We start from the raw sequence: 24,276 nt of genomic DNA, 5'->3' as shown, positions 1-24,276 counted from the left end.
ATAGGTGTGATAATATTAGTACCGGTGTCGTTATTACTATATTTGTGATATTATTAGGACATCAGGTCATCAGGTGCAGGTATTCCCGGGGGTTCCTGCAGTATATATATAGTGTGAAGGATCATGCAGTGCAGAGGGTCACTCCTCTCTCGGCTGTGTATACAGGTATGTACAGACAATGGCAGTGTATTACCTGTGAGTTTAGTCATGCACCTGTGGAGACCATTGAGGGGCACAGGTCTTGCTCCTCTCCCTGGGCACCTTCTGTGCGGTGTCTTTTTTGTAGATGTCGCAGTAGATCCATAAATCAGAAGATCACTTTGCCAGGATTGTGTAGATCTGTGGGAGGTTATACGAGGTCAGGACTATTGTATGTATATAATGTGTATGTATATAATGTGACCCCTGCTAATAATCATATCTACACCATCCATCTTACTAATAGTAGAGGAATCTGCTGCTGTATGGGGGTGAATACAGGGCAGCCGAATGTATACAGGACACGGGTAGTGAAATACACCACAGGTCTGTATGATAAGGTCATTGTGAGGTTGTGGTGAGGTTATTGTGAGGTTGTGGTGAGGTTATTGTGAGGTTGTGGTGAGGTTATTGTTAGGTTGTGATAAGGTTATTGTGAGGTTATTGTGAGGTTATTGTGAGGTTATTGTAAGGTTGTGATAAGGTTATTGTGAGGTTGTGGTGAGGTTATTGTGAGGTTATTGTAAGGTTGTGATAAGGTTATTGTGAGGTTGTTGTGAGGTTATTGTGAGGTTATTGTGAGGCTGTGGTGAGGTTATTGTGAGGTAATTGTGAGGTTGTGGTGAGGTTATTGTGAGGTTGTGGTGAGGTTATTGTGAGGTTGTGGTGAGGTTATTGTGAGGTTGAGGTTATTGTGAGGTTGTGGTGAGGTTATTGTGAGGTTATTGTGAGGCTGTGGTGAGGTTATTGTGAGGTTATTGTGAGGCTGTGGTGAGGTTATTGTGAGGTAATTGTGAGGTTGTGGTGAGGTTATTGTGAGGTTGTGGTGAGGTTATTGTGAGGTTGTGGTGAAGTTATTGTGAGGTTGTGGTGAGGTTATTGCGAGGTTGTGGTGAGGTTATTGTGAGATTTTTATATAAGGTTGTGGTGAGGTTATTGTGAGGTTACCGTGAGGTTATTGTGAGGTTATTGTGAGGTTATTGTGAGGTTGTGGTGAGGTTATTGTAAGGTTGTGGTGAGGTTATTGTGAGGTTGAGGTTATTGTGAGGTTGTGGTGAGGTTATTGTGAGGTTGTGGTGAGGTTATTGTGAGGTTTTTATATAAGGTTGTTGTGAGGTTATTGTGAGGTTACCGTGAGGTTATTGTGAGGTTGTGGTGAGGTTATTGTAAGGTTGTGGTGAGGTTATTGTGAGGTTGTGGTGAGGTTATTGTGAGGTTATTGTAAGGTTGTGGTGAGGTTATTGTGAGGTTGTGGTGAGGTTATTGTAAGGTTGTGGTGAGGTTATTGTGAGGTTGTTATAAGGTTATTGTGAGGTTATTGTGAGGTTATTGTGAGGTTGTGGTGAGGTTATTGTGAGGTTGTGGTGAGGTTATTGTGAGGTTATTGTGAGGTTGTGGTGAGGTTATTGTGAGGTTGTGGTGAGGTTATTGTGAGGTTGTGGTGAGGTTATTGTGAGGCTATTGTGAGGTTATTGTGAGGTTGTGGTGAGGTTATTGTGAGGTTGTGGTGAGGTTATTGTGAGGTTGTTGTGAGGTTGTGGTGAGGTTATTGTGAGATTGTGATGAGGTTATTGTGAGGCTGTCATAAGGTTGTGGTGAGGTTATTGTGAGGTTGTTGTGAGGTTATTGTGAGGTTATTGTGAGGTTGTGGTGAGGTTATTGTGAGGTTGTTGTGAGGTTATTGTGAGGTTGTTGTGAGGTTATTGTGAGGTTATTGTGAGGTTGTGGTGAGGTTATTGTGAGGTTGTTGTGAGGTTATTGTGAGGTTGAGGTGAGGTTATTGTGAGGTTATTGTGAGGTTGTGGTGAGGTTATTGTGAGGTTGTTGTGAGGTTATTGTGAGGTTATTGTGAGGTTATTGTGAGGTTGTTGTGAGGTTATTGTGAGATTGTTGTGAGATTATTGTGAGAATGTTGTGATGTTGTTTTGAGGCTTTTGTGAGGTTGTTGTAACGTTTTTATATGGTTGTGAGGTTATTGTGAGGTTGTTATATGGTTGTTGTGAGGTTATAGTGAGGTTTTTGTGAGGTTGTTATAAGGTTATTGTGAGATTGTTGTGAGGTTGTTGTGAGGTTGTTATAAGGTTGTGGTGAGGTTATTGTGAGGTTGTTGTGAGGTTGTTGTGAGGTTATTGTGAGGTTAAGGTTGTGGTGGGGTTATTATGAGGTTGTCATAAGGTTGTGATGGGTTATTATGAGGGTGCTGTGAGGTTATTGTGAGGTTATTGTGAGGTTATTGTGAGGTTATTGTGAGGTTGTCATAAGGTTGTGGTGAGGTTATTATGAGGGTGCTGTGAGGTTATTGTGAGGTTGTTGTGAGGTTATAGTGAGGTTATTGTGAGGTTGTCATAAGGTTGTGATGGGTTTATTGTGAGGGTGCTGTGAGGTTATTGTGAGTTTGTCATAAGGTTGTGATGGGGTTATTGTGAGGTTATTGTGAGGTTATTATGAGGTTGTCATAAGGTTGTGATGGGGTTATTATGAGGGTGCTGTGAGGTTATTGTGAGGTTGTTGTAAGGTTATTGGGGGAGATTTATAAAAACCTGCCCAGAGGAAAAGTTGTCCAGTTGTCCATAGCAACCAATCAGCTCTCTTCTTTCATTTTTCACAAGGCCTCTGAAAAATGAAAGAAGTGATCTGATTGGTTGCTATGGGCAACTGGGCACATTTTCCTCTGGGCAGGTTTTGATAAATCTCCCCTATTGTGAGGTTATTGTGAGGTTATTGTGAGGTTGTTATAAGGTTATTGTGAGGTTGTTATAAGGTTATTGTGAGGTTATTGTGAGGTTGAGGTTATTGTGAGGTTGTGGTGAGGTTATTGTGAGGTTATTGTGAGATTGTTGTGAGGTTATTGTGAGGTTGTTGTGAGGTTATTGTGAGGTTAAGGTTGTGGTGAGGTTATTGTGAGGTTGTTGTGAGGTTATTGTGAGGTTGTGGTGAGGTTATTGTGAGGTTGTTGTGAGGTTATTGTGAGGTTAAGGTTGTGGTGAGGTTATTGTGAGGTTGTTGTGAGGTTATTGTGAGGTTAAGGTTGTGGTGAGGTTATTGTGAGGTTATTGTGAGGTTGAGGTGAGGTTATTGTGAGGTTGTGGTGAGGTTATTGTGAGGTTATTGTGAGGTTGGGGTGAGGTTATTGTGAGATTGTTGTGAGGTTATTGTGAGGTTGTCATAAGGTTGTGATGGGGTTATTATGAGGGTGCTGTAAGGTTGTTGTGAGGTTATTGTGAGATTGTTGTGAGGTTGTTATAAGGGTGATGTGAGGTTATTGTGAGGTTACTGTGATATTGTTTTGAGATTATAGTGAAGTTAAAAGGTTTTAGTGAGATTATTGTAAGGCAGCTGTTCTTGTGTTTTTGTGAGGTTTTTACCTAAGGTTTTGGTGAGGTTATTGTGAGGTTGTGGTGAGGTTATTGTGAGGTTGTGGTGAGGTTATTGTGAGGTTGAGGTTATTGTGAGGTTGTGATGAGGTTATTGTGAGGTTTTTATATAAGGTTGTGGTGAGGTTATTGTGAGGTTACCGTGAGGTTATTGTGAGGTTGTGGTGAGGTTATTGTGAGGTTGTGGTGAGGTTATTGTGAGGTTTTTATATAAGGTTGTGGTGAGGTTATTGTGAGGTTATTGTGAGGTTGTGGTGAGGTTATTGTGAGGTTGAGGTGAGGTTATTGTGAGGTTGAGATGAGGTTATTGTGAGGTTATTGCGAGGTTGAGGTGAGGTTATTGTGAGGTTGAGGTGAGGTTATTGTGAGGTTGAGGTGAGGTTATTGTGAGGTTATTGTGAGGTGATGAGGTTATTGTGAGGTAATTGTGAGGTTATTGTGAGGTTATTGTGAGGTTGTGGTGAGGTTATTGTGAGGTTGTGGTGAGGTTATTGTGAGGTAATTGTGAGGTTGTGGTGAGGTTATTGTGAGGTTGAGGTGAGGTTATTGTGAGGTGATGAGGTTATTGTGAGGTTATTGTGAGGTTATTGTGAGGTTATTGTGAGGTGATGAGGTTATTGTGAGGTTGAGGTGAGGTTATTGTGAGGTTGTGGTGAGGTTATTGTGAGGTAATTGTGAGGTTGAGGTGAGGTTATTGTGAGGTGATGAGGTTATTGTGAGGTTATTGTGAGGTTATTGTGAGGTGATGAGGTTATTGTGAGGTTGTGGTGAGGTTATTGTGAGGTTGTGGTGAGGTTATTGTGAGGTAATTGTGAGGTTGTGGTGAGGTTATTGTGAGGTTGAGGTGAGGTTATTGTGAGGTTATTGTGAGGTTATTGTGAGGTTATTGTGAGGTGATGAGGTTATTGTGAGGTTGAGGTGAGGTTATTGTGAGGTTGTGGTGAGGTTATTGTGAGGTTGAGGTGAGGTTATTGTGTGGTTGTGGTGAGGTTATTGTGAGGTTGTGGTGAGGTTATGGTGAGGTTACTGTGATATTGTTTTGAAATTATTGTGAAGTTATGAGGTTTTTGTGAGATTATTGTAAGGCAGCTGTTGTTGGGTTATTGTGAGGTTGTAAAGAGGTTGTGGTGAGGTTATTTTAAGGTTATTGTAAGGTTGATGTGAGGTTGTCATAAGGTTGTGGTGAGGTTATTGTGAGGTTATTGTGAGGTTTTGGTGAGGTTATTGTGAGGTTATTGTGAGGTTGTTGTGAGGTTATTGTGAGATTATTATGAGGTTGTGAGGTTACTGTGATATTGTTTTGAGATTACAGTGAAGTTAGGCGGTATTTGTGAGATTATTGTAAGGCAGCTGTTCTATTGTTATTGTGAGGATTTAATGAGGTTATTGTGAGATTATTGTGAAGTTGAAGTGAGGTTATTGTGAGGTTGTTGTGACATTGTTGTGAGGTTATTGTAAGGTTATTGTGAGGTTGTTGTAAGATTTTTGTGAGGTTATTGTGAGGTTATTGTGAGGTGATTGTGAGGTTGTTGTAAGGTTATTGTGAGGTTGTTATAAGGTTATTGTGAGGTTGTTTTGAGGTAATTGTGAGGTTATTGTGAGGTTGTTGTGAGGTTATTGTGAGGTTGTTATAAGGTTATTGTGAGGTTGTTGTAAGGTTATTGTGAGGTTGTTGTAAGGTTACTGTGAGGTTTATGTGAGGTTTTTGTGAGGTTATTTTGAGGTTGTTATGAGGTTATTGTGAGGTTGTTATAAGGTTATTGTGAGGTTGTTATAAAGTTTTTGTGAGGTTATTGTGAGGTTCTTGTTGTTGTAAGGTTTTTGTGAGTTTATTGTGAGGTTATTATGAGGTTTTGTGAGGTTATTGTGAGGTTGTTATAAGGTTATTGTGAGGTTTTGGTCAGGTTGTGATAAGGTTGTTGTGAAGTTATAGTGAGGTTGTTGTAAGGTTGTGATAAGGTTATGACAGGTGAGGATAGGTGATGACAGGTGAAGATAAGTGAGGACAGGTGAGGATAGGTGAAGATAGGTGAAGATAGGTGAAGACAGGTGATGATAGGTGAGGACAGGTGAAGATAGGTGAGGACAGGTGAAGATAGGTGACAATTATTGAGGACAGGTGAAGATAGGTGACAATTATTGAGGACAGGTGAAGATAGGTGACAATTATTGAGGACAGGTGAAGATAGGTGACAATTATTGAGGACAGGTGAAGATAGGTGACAATTATTGAGGACAGGTGAAGATAGGTGACAATTATTGAGGACGGGTGAGGACAGGTGACCAAAGTCACAGGCAGAAGAGTGAACTCAGGACCTCCTGGCTCTCATCTGTGATCGGTCTCCCAACAACCCACCATATGGCACCTGATACCAAAGATGGCACCGAGCCTCCATCCTCCTCTGTCTTCTGCTGGGACAGCATTACAGAGTTGATAATGTCCTAAATGTCCTACTCAGCTCTACCTGTAAAGATCCCTTTCCCATGGTGTTTCTTGAATCTCCTTCACGTAAGGATTGTCTCCTGGTCCTGTGTACAGGTCTTGGATATAAAATGACACAAAAAAAAACTATTCACACATGAAAAAGTGGACATTATCGCCGTGATTATTATTTGTACATCAGAGGAAAGTTGTGTTCAGAGTCCTTATCAGGTAAGGGTCACTCTCGGTCTTTATGGTTGTCCATCTCTGGTTAGAACAAGGATTGGCCATCACTTTAAATTTATACCAGTGCGAGGTCTAGAGCTAGTCATGTCCCCTGACGAGGTGCTCAACAGCGAAACGTGCGTTGGGGTAGGTATACACGGGTTTGACCCTACACGTGGCATAAATTATACTTTTATTTTCTTTCTGTGCAGGTATCTGGTGCCTCTGTGGTTTGGTATAACATATATATATAGATAGATAGATAGATAGATAAAGAAAAATAGTGGATAAGCAGCACAACCAGGCAAAAGTGCAATAGATTTGGGTGCAAGTGTCCAGTTGGTCCGGGTCCCGGACCCCAAAATACAGAAAGAGAAGATGGTTGCAGCACTCCAGATAAGTGAAAAAAATGGTGGCTTTATTCCATGAAAAAACAGCAGTAACGTTTCGGCTTGCTATAGTCTTGCTTTTTTCTGTCTCTGTGTTAGCAGTGGGGTCCTCCTGGGTCTCCTCCATAGTGGGGTCCTCCTGGGTCTCCTCCATAGTGGGGTCCTCCTGGGTCTCCTCCATAGTGGGGTCCTCCTGGGTCTCCTCCATAGCATTTCATTTCGTTTAAAGGTCGACGGATAGTTTGCACTGACACTGATGCTCCCTGAGCCTGCAGGACAGCTTGAATATCTTTGGAACTTGTTTGGGGCTGCTTATCCACCATCCGGACTATCCTGCGCTGACACCTTTCATCAATGTTTCTCTTCCGTCCGCGCCCAGGGAGATTACGTACAGTTCCATGGGGTGTAACCTTCTTGATAATGTTGCGCACTGTGGACAAAGGCAAATCTAGATCTCTGGAGATGGACTTGTAACCTGGATATTGTTGATATTTTCCCACAATTTTGGTTCCCAAGTCCTCAGACAGTTCTCTTCTCCTCTTTCTGTTGTCCATGCTTAGTGTGACACACACAGACACACAATGCAAAGACTAAGTGAACTTCTCTCCTTTTTATCTGCTGTCAGGTGTGATTATTATATTGCCCACACCTGTTACTTGCCCAATTTTGAAAGGTGCCAATAATTTTGTCCGGCCCATTTTTGGAGTTTGGTGACATTATGTCCAATTTGCTTTTTTTCCTCCTTTTTTTGGTTTAGTTCCAATACACACAAAGGGAATAAACATGTGTATAGCAAAACCTGTGTTACTGCAATATATATATATACAGAGGAGAGGAGATCTATATATATATATACAGAGGAGAGGAGATCTATATATATATATATACAGAGGAGAGGAGATCTATATATATATACAGAGGAGAGGAGATCTATATATATATATATACAGAGGAGAGGAGATCTATATATATATATACAGAGGAGAGGAGATCTATATATATATATATATACACACAAAGGGAATAAACCTGTGTTACTGCAATCCTTTCCTGTGAGGAATACTTCATTTTATAGAAACATTTCAGGGGGGCCAACATTTACGGCCATGACTGTGTACTGCCTACTATGTGTGCTGGGGCCACCACTTAGTGCCCAGTGCCCGCTGTCCTCTTGACAAAGCTGCATCTAGCAGCGAAACATGTCGAGGGGGGCTGAGAAGGGATTTTAATACAGTGTTCACTCCTAGCCCGGATAGCTCACTGCACGTGCATACGGGAATCCCAGATACTGGTGTTAGGTGTCCTGACCGGCAGCATACTAACATACAGTTACCCACAATGGAGCGAATAGCACTGGATTTTTTATCCTTTTTGTTTGTGTGTGAGAATTAATAATAAAGATTAAGTTTTATATGTCGGAAATAGGGGACTTTTGGATCGCCTCTGGTGATCTATAGGTTTATATTGTTGATAATACCCGCCATATATATTGGTCTCTAGAGTATCCACTTATGGCTCTATCACATATATACTGCCCACAATGTGTCCTGGGGCCACCGCTTAAGGCTCTATCATATATACTGCCCACTATACATTCTGGGGCCACCTCTTAAGGCTCTATCATATATATACTGCCCACCATGTATTCTGGGGCCACCTCTTAAGGCTCTATCATATATACTGCCCACTATGTATTCTGGGGCCACCTCTTAAGGCTCTATCATATATACTGCCCACTATGTATTCTGGGGCCACCTCTTAAGGCTCTATCATATATATACTGCCCACCATGTATTCTGGGACCACCTCTTAAGGCTCTATCATATATACTGCCCACTATACATTCTGGGGCCACCTCTTAAGGCTCTATCATATATATACTGCCCACCATGTATTCTGGGACCACCTCTTAAGGCTCTATCATATATACTGCCCACAATGTGTCCTGGGGCCACCGCTTAAGGCTCTATCATATATACTGCCCACTATACATTCTGGGGCCACCTCTTAAGGCTCTATCATATATATACTGCCCACCATGTATTCTGGGACCACCTCTTAAGGCTCTGTCATATATACTGCCCACCATGTATTCTGGGGTTACCTCTTAAGGCTCTATCATATATACTGCCCACTATGTATTCTGGGGCCACCTCTTAAGGCTCTATCATATATACTGCCCACTATGTATTCTGGGGCCACCTCTTAAGGCTCTATCATATATACTGCTCACTAAATATTCTGGGGCCACCTCTTAAGGCTCTGTCATATATACTGCCCACCATGTATTCTGGGGTTACCTCTTAAGGCTCTATCATATATACTGCCCACTATGTATTCTGGGGCCACCTCTTAAGGCTCTATCATATATACTGCCCACTATGTATTCTGGGGCCACCTCTTAAGGCTCTATCATATATACTGCCCACTATGTATTCTGGGGCCACCTCTTAAGGCTCTATCATATATACTGCCCACTATGTATTCTGGGGCCACCTCTTAAGGCTCTATCACGTATATACTGCCCACTAAATATTCTGGGGCCATCTCTTAAGGCTCTATCATATATACTGCCCACTATATATTCTGGGGCCACCGCTTAAGGCTCTATCATATATACTGCCCACTAAATATTCTGGGGCCATCTCTTAAGGCTCTATCATATATACTGCCCACTATGTGTTCTGGGGCCACCTCTTGAGGCTCTATCATATATACTGCCCACTATGTATTCTGGGGCCACCTCTTAAGGCTCTATCATATATACTGCCCACTATGTATTCTGGGGCCACCTCTTAAGGCTCTATCATATATACTGCCCACTATATATTTTGGGGCCACCTCTTGAGGCTGTATCATATATACTGCCCACTATGTATTCTGGGGCCACCTCTTAAGGCTCTATCATATATACTGCCCACTATGTATTCTGGGACCACCTCTTAAGGCTCCATCATATATATCGCCCACTATGTATTCTGGGACCACCTCTTAAGGCTCCATCATATATACCGCCCACTATGTATTCTGGGACCACCTCTTAAGGCTCCATCATATATACCGCCCACTATGTATTCTGGGGCCACCTCTTAAGGCTCTATCATATATACTGCCCACTATGTATTCTGGGACCACCTCTTAAGGCTCCATCATATATACCGCCCACTATGTATTCTGGGACCACCTCTTAAGGCTCCATCATATATACCGCCCACTATGTATTCTGGGACCACCTCTTAAGGCTCCATCATATATACCGCCCACTATGTATTCTGGGGCCACCTCTTAAGGCTCTATCATATATACTGCCCACTATGTATTCTAGGGCCACCGCTTAAGGCTCTATCATATATACTGACCACTGTGTATTCTGGGGTTACCTCTTAAGGCTCTATCATATATACTGCCCACTATGTATTCTGGGGCCACTTCTTAAGGCTCTATCATATATACTGCCCACTATGTTTTCTAGGGCCACCTCTTAAGGCTCTATCATATATACTGCCCACTATGTATTCTGGGGCCACCTCTTAAGGCTCTATCATATATACTGCCCACTATGTATTCTGGGACCACCTCTTAAGGCTCCATCATATATACCGCCCACTATGTATTCTGGGACCACCTCTTAAGGCTCCATCATATATACCGCCCACTATGTATTCTGGGACCACCTCTTAAGGCTCCATCATATATACCGCCCACTATGTATTCTGGGACCACCTCTTAAGGCTCCATCATATATACCGCCCACTATGTATTCTGGGGCCACCTCTTAAGGCTCTATCATATATACTGCCCACTATGTATTCTAGGGCCACCGCTTAAGGCTCTATCATATATACTGACCACTGTGTATTCTGGGGTTACCTCTTAAGGCTCTATCATATATACTGCCCACTATGTATTCTGGGGCCACTTCTTAAGGCTCTATCATATATACTGCCCACTATGTTTTCTAGGGCCACCTCTTAAGGCTCTATCATATATACTGCCCACTATGTATTCTGGGGCCACCTCTTAAGGCTCTATCATATATACTGCCCACTATATATTCTAGGGCCACCTCTTAAGGCTCTATCATGTATACTCCCCACTATGTATTCTAGGGCCACCTCTTAAGGCTCTATCATGTATACTCCCCACTATGTATTCTGGGGCCACCTCTTAAGGCTCTATGATATATACTGCGCATTATGTATTCTGGGGCCACCTCTTAAGGCTCTATCATATATACTGCCCACTATGTATTCTGGGGCCACCGCTTAAGGCTCTATCATGTATAGTGCCCACTATGTATTCTGGGGCCACCTCTTAAGGCTCTATCATATATACTGCCCGCTATGTATTCTCAGGGCCACCTCTTAAAGCTCTATCATATATACTGCACATTATGTATTCTGGGGCCACCTCTTAAGGCTCTATCATATATACTGCCCACTATGTATTCTGGGGCCACCTCTTAAGGCTCTATCATATATACTGCCCGCTATGTATTCTCAGGGCCACCTCTTAAGGCTCCATCATATATACCGCCCACTATGTATTCTGGGACCACCTCTTAAGGCTCCATCATATATACCGCCCACTATGTATTCTGGGGCCACCTCTTAAGGCTCTATCATATATACTGCCCACTATGTATTCTGGGGCCACCTCTTAAGGCTCTATCATATATACTGCCCGCTATGTATTCTGGGGCCACCTCTTAAGGCTCTATCATATATACTGCCCACTCTGTTTCCTGGGGCCACCTCTTAAGGCTCTATCATATATACTGCACATTATGTATTCTGGGGCCACCTCTTAAGGCTCTATCATATATACTGCCCACTATGTATTCTGGGGCCACCTCTTAAGGCTCTATCATACATACTGCCCACTATATATTCTGGGGCCACCTCTTAAGGCTCTATCATATATACTGCCCACTCTGTTTCCTGGGGCCACCTCTTAAGGCTCTATCATATATACTGCACATTATGTATTCTGGGGCCACCTCTTAAGGCTCTATCATATATACTCCCCACTATGTATTCTGGGGCCACCTCTTAAGGCTCTATCATACATACTGCCCACTATATATTCTGGGGCCACCTCTTAAGGCTCTATCATATGTACTGTCCACTATGTATTCTAGGGCCACCTTTTAACCTCTTAAGGATCCAGGACGTCCCCGTTCGTCCTGGCGTTTTCCGGTTTCTGCCGCGCGCCGGGCAGAGATCGGAAGCGGATGCCTGCTGAAATCCTTCAGCAGGCATCCAGGGCAAACGCTGAGGGGGGCCATGTAGGCCCTCCATGTCAGCGATCGCCCCAAATCGAAAGGGAAATCGCCCTTGCAATCTGCGGCGATACCGGGCTGATCGGGTCTCTGGGACCCGACCGTCCGGTAATTTCGCATGATCCCGGCTGTCACAGACAGCCAGGACCATGCTGGAGCCTAGGAGTGAGGTGGCAAGCCTGCCCCCTCCTCCGATCCCCTGCGATTCTTTGGTTAGTTAACCGACCAATCGCAGGGGGGGGGGGGGGGGGCGGTTACTTCCTCCCGTCCTGCCCGGCCCCTTGAAGTCTGGAGAGGACGGGAGGAAGACCGGAGGACGCGGCGGTGGATGGGGGAGTGCTGGGGACCGGCCCCGGTACTTACCTCGTCCCTGAAGACCCGGATCCCGGCGTGAAGGCGGCGACAGGTGAGTAGATCTTCAGCCGCGGTCGGGCCCTTTACAGCAATGCACGTCGCCGTAAAGCGACATGCATTGCTGTAATGGGACCCTGTAAACTACAACTCCCAGCATGCCCAGACAGCCTTTGGCATCTGGGCATGCTGGGAGTTGCAGTTTTGCAACTTCTGGAGGTCCACAGTTTGGAGACCACTGTGCCCTTCCAGATGTTGCAAAACTACACATCTTCAGCATGCCCTTACTGTCCAGGCATGCGGGGAGTTGTAGTTCTGTAACATCTGGCCCTTCAGATGTTGCAGAACTACAACTCCCAGCATGCCTGGACAGTTTTGGCATACTGGGAGTTGTAGTTTTGCAACATTTGGAAGGGCACAGATTGGGAACCACTGTATTAGTGGTCTGCAAACTGTAGTCCTCCAGATGTTGCAAAACTACAACTCCAAGCATGCTGGGAGTTGTAGTTCGGCAAAATCTGGCTCTAAAGATGTTGCCGAACTACTACTCCCAGCATGCCTGAGAATGTTTGGGAGTTGTGGTTTTGCAACAGCTGGAGGCACACTGGTTGGGAACATTGTCTGTTTCCTAACTCAGTGTTTCCCAACCCGTGTGCCTCCAGCTGTTGCAAAACTATAACTACCAGCATGCACTGAGACTGTGCATGCTGGGAGTTGTAGTTTTGCAACAGCTGGAGGTCCCCCCCCCCCCCTGTGTATGTACAGGGTACATTCACATGGGCAGGGGGCTTACAGTGAGGCTACAAGTTTGCAATGCAGCAAATTTTGCGCGGCAGCTCAAACTCGCAGCGGGAAACTCGCTGTAATCCCCCGCCCGTGTGACTGTACCCTAAAAACACTACACTACACTACCACAAAATAAAAAGTAAAAAACACCACATATAAACATACCCCTACACAGCCCCCCTCCCTCCCCAATAAAAATGAAAAACGTCTGGTACGCCACTCTTTCCAAAATGGAGCCTCCAGCTGTTGCAAAACAACAACTCCCAGTATTGCCGGACACAGTTGACTGTCCAGGCATGCTGGGAGTTTTGCAGCAGCTGGAGGCACCCTGTTTGGGAATCACTGGTGTAGAATACCCCTATGCAAATCCCTAATTCAGGCCTCAAATGCGCATGGCGCTCTCACTTTGGAGCCCTGTCGTATTTCAAGGCAACAGTTTAGGGCAACATATGGGGTATCGCCGTACTCGGGAGAAATTGCCTAACAAATCTTGGGGGGCTTTTTCTCCTTTCACCCCTTATGAAAAGGTGAAGTTGGGGTCTACACCAGCATGTTAGTGTAAAAAAATAAACTTTTTACACTAACATGCTGGTGTTGCCCTATACTTTTCATTTTGACCAGAGGTAAAGGGGAAAAAAGCCCCCCAAAATTTGTAACGCAATTTCTCCCGACTACGAAGATACCCCATATGTGGGCGCAAAGTGCTCTGGGGGCGCACAACAAGGCCCAGAAGGGAGAGTGCACCATGTACATTTGAGGTGATTTGCACAGGGGTGGCTGATTGTTACAGCGGTTTTGACAAAGGCAAAAAAAAACAAAAAAACACATGTGACCCCATTTCGGAAACTACACCCCTCACGGAATGTAATGAGGGGTGCAGTGAGAATTTACACCCCACAGGTGTCTGACAGATCTTTGGAACAGTGGGCTGTGCAAATTAAAAATTATGTACAGCCCTCTGTTCCAAAGATATGACAGACACCAGTGGGGGTAAATGCTCACTGTACCCCTTGTTACGTTCCTCAAGGAGTCTAGTTTCCAAAATGGTATGCCATGTGGGGGTTATTTTGCTGTCCTGGCACCATATGGGCTTCCTAAATTCGACATGCCCCCCGAGCAAAATTTGCTCTCCTTCTCTTCTGAGCATTGTAGTCCGCCCATAGTGCACTTCAGGTCAACTTATGGGGTACCACCATACCCAGAAGAGATGTGGTTACAAATTTTGGAGGGTATTTTCTGCTATTAACCCTTGCAAAAATGTGAAATTTGGGGGGGAAACACACCTTTTAGTTAATTTTTTTTTTTTTTTTACGTATGCAAAAGTCGTGAAACCCCTGTGGGGTATTAAGGCTCACTTTATTTCTTGTTACGTTCCACAAAGGGTCTAGTTTCCAAAATGGTATGCCATGTGTTTTTTTTTTTGCTGTCCTGGCACCATAGGGGCTTCCTAAATGCGACATGCCCCCGAGCAAAATTTGCTCTCAAAAAGCCAAATATGACTCCTTCTCTTCTGAGCATTGTAGTTCACCCGTAGTGCACTTCAGGTCAACTTAAGGGGTACCGCCATACTCATAAGAGATGGGGTTACAATGTGTCGGGGGTATTTTCTGCTATTAACCCTTGCAAAAATGTGAAATTTGGGGGGAAACACACATTTTAATGAAATTTTATTTTTATTTTTTTACATATGCAAAAGTCGTGAAACCCCTGTGGGGTATTAAGGCTCACTTTATTCCTTGTTACGTACCTCAAGGGGTCTAGTTTCCAAAATGGTATGCCATGTGGGGGATTTTTGCTGTTCTGGCACCATAGGGGCTTCTTAAATGCAACATGCCCCCCAAAAACCATTTAAAAAAAATGTACTCTCCAAAATCCCCTTGTCGCTCTTTCGCTTCTGAGCCCTCTACTGCGCCCGCCGAACAATTTACATAGACATATGAGGTATGTCCTTACTCGAGAGAAATTGGGCTACAAATTGAAGTATACATTTTCTCCTTTTACCCCTTATAAAAATTCAAAAATTGGGTCTACAAGAACATGCGAGTGTAAAAAATGGAGATTTTGAATTTTCTCTTCACTTTGCTGTTATTCCTGTGAAACACCTAAAGGGTTAAAACACTCACTGAATGTCATTTTGAATACTTTGGGGGGTGCAGTTTTTATAATGGGGTCATTTGTGGGGTATTTCTAAGATGAAGACCCTTCAAATCCACTTCAAACCTGAACTGGTCCCTGAAAAATTGTGAGTTTGGAAATTTTGTGAAAAATTGGAAAATTGCTGCTGAACTTTGAAGCCCTCTGGTGTCTTACAAAAGTAAAAACACGTCAATTTTATGATGCAAACATAAAGTAGACATATTGGAAATGTGAATAAAAATAAAAATTGTTTGGAATATCCATTTTCCTTACAAGCAGAGAGCTTCAAAGTTAGAAAAATGCTAAATTTTCAAATTTTTCATAAAATTTTGGGATTTTTCACCAAGAAAGGATGCAAGATACCACAAAATGTTACCACTATGTTAAAGTAGAATATGTCATGAAAAAACAATCTCGGAATCAGAATGATAAGTAAAAGCATCCCAGAGTTATTCATGTTTAAAGTGACAGTGGTCAGATGTGCAAAAAATGGCCGGGTCCTAAGGTGCAAAATGGCTGGGTCCTTAAGGGGTTAAGGCTCTATCATATATACTGCACACTATGTATTCTGGGGCCACCTCTTAAGGCTCTATCATATATACTGCCCACTATGTATTATGGGGCCACATCTTAAGGCTCTATCATATATACTGCCCACTATATATTCTGGGGCCACCTCTTGAGGCTCTATCATATATACTGCACACTATGTATTCTGGGGCCACCTCTTAAGGCTCTATCATATATACTGCCCACTATGTATTCTGGGGCCACCTCTTAAGGCTCTATCATATATACTGCCCACTGTGTATTCTGGGGCCACCTCTTAAGGCTCTATCATATATACTGCCCACTATGTATTCTGGGGCCACCTCTTAAGGCTCTATCATATATACTGCCCACTGTGTATTCTGGGGCCACCTCTTAAGGCTCTATCATATATACTGCCCACTGTGTATTCTGGGGCCACCTCTTAAGGCTCTATCATATATACTGCCTACTATGTATTCTGGGGCCACCTCTTAAGGCTCTCTCATATATATTGTCCACTATCTGTGTAGGGGCCACGTTTGTGAATTCTTATCCTGATGGTATAATGTGATAAATTATGTTACAGAGTTTATATCATTATTTTGTTGTTAGTGTATTATTGGGTTTTATGTAATGCATTATGGGTAGGTGCTCTCTAGGGACTTAGTCTATAATCACATGGCATCCGCACCAATTCCGCAGCCACATTAATTTGGGTGGTTTCTGGCTATAGCGGATTTTGTGTCCAATCAGTGCGGATTCTGTGCGGAATCCACATGTGCAAATTCTGAAGTGTGAATGGGAGTGCGGAATCCCATTGAAGTCTATTGGGCTTTAATTTGATGTGGAATGCGCATGCGGAAATTCTGCCGTGTGAATATAGCCTTACACTTTTACTGTATTTGCCAATCCTGTGTACCTTACCCAAAAGTGTTACCATTTGTGTGTCTTACCAGGCAGACTGGATCCCATAGCTTATACCAATGGTCCCCAATCTAGTCCTCAAGGCCCATCAACATTCCAGGTATCTTTCAGTTCCTCCATTGGTCCCTGGACTGTTGTTGAAGTCTTGAGGACTGGGTTGGGGACCTCCTTATTTTGGCTGAGTTGTATATAGATTAGATTGGATGTGACCATAATTCCATGACCCCCCTCAGTTATCCACCTTAATATCTTATTTGCTTTTTCAGCTGTCGACTGACATTGAGTTTTGCTACTTATTAAGGAAAAAAATGAACCTATCGACTCAAAACATGACCTCTTCCTTCTACTACACAGATTTCATCCTCTTTGCTTTTCCGGGGGTCACAAGGTTTCGCCCCCTACTGGCTCTTCCGTTCTCTTCCATTTACACAATAATACTGTTGGGTAATTCCACAGTAATGACCATCATTGTACTGGAGAGAAATCTCCACTCTCCCATGTACGTCCTCATCTGGACTTTGCTGGCAATCAATGTCCTCTACACCACGGCCATAACCCCTAAGATGATCCTGGCCCTGGTGGGACTCAACCAGATCTCTCTTTCGGGGTGTTTGATGCAAATGTTCATTGTCTATTCGAACATCATGGCCGAGTCCGTTGTGGTCCTACTAATGGCCATAGACCGATATCTGGCGATCACATGGCCCTTACACTATCAGGAAGTCATATTCAAGCACTTACTGGCCCACTCCACCGTGAACATGGTGGTCCGCATTTGTTGTGCGGTGTTCCCTCTTGTCATTGTGGCTGCCAGGCTTCAGTATTGTAAATCCAACGTCATCCATCATTTTCACTGTGAGAGCTTTGTGCTCATCAAGCTTGCTTGTGACGACCATACCATGGCCCCTATTATAGGACTGCTTATAAGGACTCTGATCACCGCCTTTGACATCACCATCATTTTTCTTTCTTACCTAAAAATTGTTTACATGGCCATGAAGATCGCGGTGGGGCCGGCCCGGCACAAGGCCCTGCACACCTGTGCCACCCACCTGGCGGTGGTTGTTCTCATGTACTCCTCTGGGATCTTGTCCGTCATCTTGTATTTTCCTGGACTCTCCACCTCTTACACTGGACAGAACATCGCCAGTGCCGTTTACTTCCTGACCCCGGCGATTGTGAACCCATTTATCTATGGACTGAGGATGATGGAGATTAAGACCAGTCTGGTGAGATTCTGGAAGAACAAGAAGGAGGACAATGCTCTCCAACATATTAAAGACTGTCACTAAGGAGACCTGTCACTAAAGAGACCTGTCACTGTCACTAAGGAGACCTGTCACTAAGGAGAACTGTCACTGTCACTAAAGAGACCTGTCACTGTCACTAAGGAGATCTGTCACTAAGGAGACCTGTCACTAAGGAGACCTGTCACTAAAGAGACCTGTCACTGTCACTAAGGAGACCTGTCACTAAGGAGAACTGTCACTGTCACTAAAGAGACCTGTCACTAAGGAGACCTGTAACTAAGGAGACCTGTCACTAAGGAGATCTGTCACTAAGAAGACCTGTCACTGTCACTAAGGAGACCTGTCACTAAGGAGATCTGCCACTTAAGAGACCTGTCACTGTCACTAAGGAGAACTGTAACTAAGGAGACCTGTCACTATGGAGAGCTGTCACTGAGGAGACCTGTCACTGTAACTAAGGAGAACTGTCACTGTAACTAAGGAGAGCTGTCACTAAGGAGACCTGTCACTGTAACTAAGGAGAGCTGTCACTGTCACTATGGAGACCATACAAACAATGACCCTCATACATCCCCATATACGGAAAAAGTTTAGAGTTATTAAGATTTTAAGTGTAGTGATTTTGTTAAAGAAGTACAATAATCGAAAAACTATAAATTATAGAAATATAAAAATATAAATTGGGGATCGCTGTCATTGCACTTAGCTACAGAATAAAGAGAACGCGTCAGATTTACCATAAAGTGCGCTGCATAAAAACAAACTCCCCCAAAATTTATAAAATTTTGATTTTCTTTAGAATTTTCGTACACAAACAATAATTTTTGTGTTTTGCTGTACATTATATGATAGAATGAAAGGTCATTACAAAGTACAATCGGTCACACAACAAAACAACCACAACACCAACACCAAGCCTCATATGGGTCTGTGGGGGGGGGGGGGGGACAAAAGTTATACCTGTAAAATGGCGAGGAGGAAAAGAATGGACACAAATCTGAAAAATGTCTGTGTCCCCAAGGGGTTTTGGTTATGCTGATTGGATGTCATTTTAATGGTGTTATGTTTGTGTTGTGTTATGACAGGTTTGGTCTTGTTTGTTATGTTTTCATAATTTTATATAAAGAAAAAATTTGGTGGATAAGACATGAACGTGATGTAACTCAGGAGGACAAGACCCATAATAACGTCTATAGAATTACACAGCAGCAATAAATGTAAATAGATAAAATAATGAAATAAATGAGATGTCTAAATAATATAAAAAATGAGATGTATAAATAATTATATAATAAATGGGATGTATAAGTAATAATATAATAAATAAGATTTATAAATAATAATATAATACATGAGATGTATAAGTAATAATATAATGAATGAGATGTATAAATAATATAATAAATGAGATATCTAAATATTAATAAAATAAATGAGATGTATAAATAATAATATAATAAATGAGATATCTAAGTAATAATATAATGAGATGTATAAATAATATAATAAATGAGATGCATAAGAAATAATATAATAAATGAGATGTATAAGTAATAATATAATAAATGAGATGTATAAATAATATAATAAATGAGATTTAAAAATAATAATATAATAAATGAGATGTATAAATAATAATATAATAAATGAGATATATAAGTAATAATATAATGAGATGTATAAATAATATAATAAATGAGATGCATAAGAAATAATATAATAAATGAGATGTATAAGTAATAATATAATAAATGAGATGCATAAGTAATAATATAAATGAGATGTCTAAATAATAATATAATAAATGAGATGTATAAGTAATAATATAATAAATGAGATGCATAAGTAATAATATAAATGAGATGTCTAAATAATAATATAATAAATGAGATGTATAAGTAATAACATAATAAATGAGATATAAAAATAATAATATAATAAATAAGATGTATAAGTAATAATATAATACATGAGATGTATAAGTAATAATATAATAAATGAGATGTATAAGTAATAATATAATACATGAGATGTATAAGTAATAATATAATAAATGAGATTTTAAAATAATAACATAATAAATAAGATGTATAAGTAATATAATACATGAGATGTATAAGTAATAATATAATAAATGAGATGTATAAATAATATAATGAGATACATAAGTAATAATATAATGCATGAGATGTATAAGTAATAATATAATACATGAGATGTATAAGTAATAATATAATACATGAGATGTATAAATAATATAATAAATGAGATACATAAATAATAACATAATAAATGAAATGTATAAGTAATAATATAGTAAATGAGATGTATAAATAATAATACACTGATCACTCTTCGCCTCGGGCTCCATTCTGTAGATTCTGTAACCCTCAGGAAATGTTCTCATTAACCCTTTATACATCTCTGGTTATTACACGACTTATGTTATTCTCCTGATCATCTCCTCCAGGACTTTATAAGACATGCCCGGATCTCCGTCACCCTGTAGCCATATATAAGTGGATGGATGGTGGCCGGGAAGAGGAAGTAGATGGCGCTGGTGAGGTTCTGCAGGTCGATGGAGATCGGCATCCTGTACGCGATGGATGACAGTAACCCACAGGAATAGTTCAGGATGACAACACACAGGTGGGTCCCGCAGGTGTGCAGCGTCTTGTGCCGAGACTTCCCGGTCACTAGGTTCATGGTTATGTACAGGATCCTGGAATAAGAGGCCAGGAGCAGAGAGATGTCCATGGCGGTCACCAGGACCCGCACCATCAGACCCACCATCTGAATGTCGTCGATATTCCCACATCCTAGGTTCAGGAGGACCATATTTTCACACACAAAATCCAGGATGAGGTTGGAGGAGCAGAACTCCACCTTGGAGGCCACAATCACTATAGGAGACACCAGGAGGCTACACTCAATGAATCCCAAGATGGACAGAAGGAGAAGCAGGCGGCTAGTCATGATGTCGTGGTAATGCAGAGGCCTACAGATGGCCACATATCGGTCCAGCGCCATCAGGAGCAGCACGTCAGACTCAAACATGACCATGACGTACATGAAGAACATCTGGAAGAGGCAGCCGTCAAGAGAGGTCCCATCCAGTCCACATAGCAGAGCCAACAGAGTGCTGGGGACAATGGCCGTGGTGCAGGTGATGTTCACTGTAAAGAGGAGAGCAATGAGGTGATACATGGGGGACTGGAGAGTCTTCTCCACCCAGATCCGGGATATGATGATCAGATTCCCAGACAAGATCAACACGTAGACGATGAAGAACGGGATGGCCAGAACCTCCCGGAATGAGGAGACTCCAGGAAATCCACGTAGGATGAACTCTGTATATGACAAGGGGAACGTCTGGTTCTTCAGCTCCAAATCCATTGACTAATGACCAACCTGCAGGAAGAGAAGTGGTAAGTAACAGCAGAGACTTCCCTGGGGGCGAGGCCTGTGTGGTGCAGGGTGAGGGAACTAAGAAGAGAGGCAGCTATGATGCAGGTCAGCTGGGAGTTGTAGTCCTTTATCTGATGTGTCAGGTGGCAGGATAATGTAACCAACCTGCAACCACTGTGACCCAACCACAATCTTTTGCCATGGAAGCTGTTCCCATACACAAGGTCCAGGGATGAGGCCTCTGGACATTAGGATTGTGAGAAACAACTTTATCGACTTTACTTAGCCCCTTAAGGACTTTAATTAACCCCTTTATGGGGATGTGTTCCGTGATCACCGCATCTCCGGACACAGTGATCAGGTCGGGATGGCTGCTGTTATCTTACTTTGCTGTTCTGGCACCACAGGGGCTTCCTAAATGCAACATGCCCCCCAAAAACCATTTCAGCCAAATTTGCTCTCCAAAAGCCCATTGTCGCTCCTTCCCTTCTTAACCCTCTAGTGCACCCAAGGAGCACTTGACATATACATATGAGGTATTTTCTTACTTGAGAGAAATTGGGTTACAAATTTTGGGGACTTTTTCTCCTTTTACTCATTGAAATTTTTAGTGTTCTCCTCCACTTTGCTGCTATTCCTGTGAAACGCCTAAAGGTTTAACAAACTTTCTGAATGTAATTTTGAATACTTGGAGGGGTTCAGGCAGATTTCAAACTTAACTGATTCCTGAAAAATTCTGATTTTGAATTTTTCGTGAAAATTTGGAAAATTGCTGCCATAATTTGAAGCCCTCTAAAATCTTCAAAAAGTAAAAACATGTCAACTTTATGATGCCGACATAATGTATTGCAATCCGATGTAAGAGTTTGTAGAGAAGGTGGCACTCACCATACGATAGTAGAGGCTTTAATGCAGCAGTTGGTGCTTAGAAGACATCCAGAGACAGTGAGGACGGGGGTATGTGTGGGACAGACTGTTTCACGCGACACGCGCGCTTCCTCAAGCCGGGATAAGGCGTCCACACCTGCGCGAGCTCAGTATATGCAGGTGGAGTCGGAAATGATGTCATCGCAAGACAGCCAGGTACACATGGAAATAAAATATACAAAAATACAGACACAGCACTAGGGACTGCTAGGCAATACATACAGTTATTACAGGAAAGCATTAAGTTCGTTGCGATAGTTGAGCCCTAGGGCTCCGGTCGCATCCAGCTTCGCAATCAACAATGCTTCCCTTTGCAGAAGCAAGATGCTGCGATCTCCGCCGTCAGCGGGGGGATTAACCCGTTCCAGATCGGCAAATTTCAGGTCAGAGCAACTCTCTTCGTGGGCTTCAAGCATGCGGGCAATGAAATGCGGTGCTTCGCTGCCCGTGCGCACAGACCTAAGGTGCTCATGGATGCGGACATACAGTTGCCTGATAGTCTTGTCCACATGGAAGAAACCACACGGATATAAGAGAGCATATACAACGTACTTAGTACGACAGGTGATCGAATGGCTGACAACATGAGTATGATCTCCTAAAAATACTGTTCTACTGGCAATATTTAGGGAGCATACAGAACAATTTTTTGCAGGGAAAATTTCCCTTGGGGTAAATTTTGTGAGCCACTGAATTTCTGTAGAACGAGGAGTGGAGGTGGACTTGTTAGCTATAGTAATGCTTTTTCGGTAGGTGATTAAAGGGGTACTCCGGCCCTGAGACATCTTATCCCCTATCCAAAGGATAGGGGATAAGATGTCTCACCGCGGGGGTCCCGCCGCTGGGGACTCCCGCAATCTTGTATTCGCCACCCACCTGTTTGAGCTGCACGCCGCAATGCCAGCTCACAAACAGCCGGGTGGCGACCACGGGGCTGGAGTATCATGACGTCACGACTCCGCCCCTGTGTGACGTCACTCCCCGTCCCTGCTATGCAAGTCTATAGACTTGCATAGCGGGGGGGGGGGGTGACATCACACGGGGTGCGGTCACGATACCCCGACCCTGTGGTAGCCACCCGGCTCAAACAGGTGGGTGGCGAATACAAGATTGCGGGGGTCCCCAGCGGCGGGACCCCCGCGGTGAGACATCTTATCCACTATCCTTTGGATAGGGTAAAAGATGTCTCAGGGCCGGAGTACCCCTTTAAAGGCTTGTTACAAGTTACGTATTTCAACTCGGGATCATTTTCGAGTACATACCAATGCCAATGAATGGCATTGGCTATGACACGATTAAAGTTGGTATTGTTTAGAGAGAAAGTAAAACGTATATTTTGAGTCTGACACCTATTTTTAGGGGTTAATAACTTGGCTCTCTGAATTTTGTTAACTCTTTCTAGGCTTTTATTTACCATTTTTTGGGGGGTTCTGTCGTTCCAACAGGCGTTACCGAAGTTCAGTAGTCTGTTGGAAGAAGACATCATTGTCACTGTTTATTCTGAAGAAGGCGGAGGAATTGGGAATAGGGAATGCTCTTCTTTGTGTGAAAGGGGTGGGAGCTGTGAAATATTGCGGGTAGTAGGTTTGCGGTAGCCCATGGTAACTAGGTTACCTTCACTGGCAAGTAGTTTCACATCAAGAAAATCCAGTTCTGCCTCCCCAAAAACACAAGTGAAGAGCATATTCTCAGTATTGACATCATTGAGGTAATCAACAAAACTCTAAAATACTGGGGGAGGACTGTCCCACAAAATCAGAATATCATCTACAAAACGTAGACTAATGTGCCCTACAAACTGATTTTGGTTGGAGTAAATGTAACGACGTTCAAGAACAGCGAGGAACAGGTTTGCACATGTTCAGGACATCGGTGTGCCCATCCCAGTGCCGGTGACCTGCCTAGTCCAGTCCTCTCCACTCTTGAAATCGTTATGTGACAAAATGGAGGACAGAGAGTCACAAATGGTGGAAATGAAAGACTCTGATTTATCGGTTTCCTGCTGAAATTCCCTGATTTCCTGTATACCCGCATCATGAGGGATGCGGGTATACAGGCATTCGATATCTATAGA

At 42.8% G+C, this 24,276-nt stretch overlaps 2 protein-coding genes across 2 annotated transcripts; one reads left to right on the top strand and one right to left on the bottom strand.

The window, feature by feature from the left end:
* The first annotated feature begins 5,960 nt into the window (after positions 1–5,960).
* Positions 5,961–18,679, top strand: LOC130357550 (olfactory receptor 52K2-like). The gene is made up of 2 exons (XM_056560247.1): positions 5,961–6,225; positions 16,884–18,679. The coding sequence occupies exon 2, from the start codon at positions 16,926–16,928 to the stop codon at positions 17,907–17,909; it is 984 nt and encodes a 327-aa protein (XP_056416222.1). The 5' UTR covers positions 5,961–6,225; positions 16,884–16,925; the 3' UTR covers positions 17,910–18,679.
* Positions 18,680–20,324: 1,645 nt separating this feature from the next.
* Positions 20,325–21,263, bottom strand: LOC130357548 (olfactory receptor 52N2-like). Its single transcript, XM_056560245.1, has one exon. It carries the CDS (start codon positions 21,261–21,263, stop codon positions 20,325–20,327), a length of 939 nt encoding a protein of 312 aa, XP_056416220.1.
* Between the last annotated feature and the right edge of the window lie 3,013 nt (positions 21,264–24,276).

Source organism: Hyla sarda, chromosome 2 (assembly GCF_029499605.1).
Source record: "Hyla sarda isolate aHylSar1 chromosome 2, aHylSar1.hap1, whole genome shotgun sequence".
Lineage (NCBI taxonomy): Eukaryota > Metazoa > Chordata > Amphibia > Anura > Hylidae > Hyla > Hyla sarda.
This window is presented reverse-complemented; position numbering and strand designations above follow the sequence as displayed.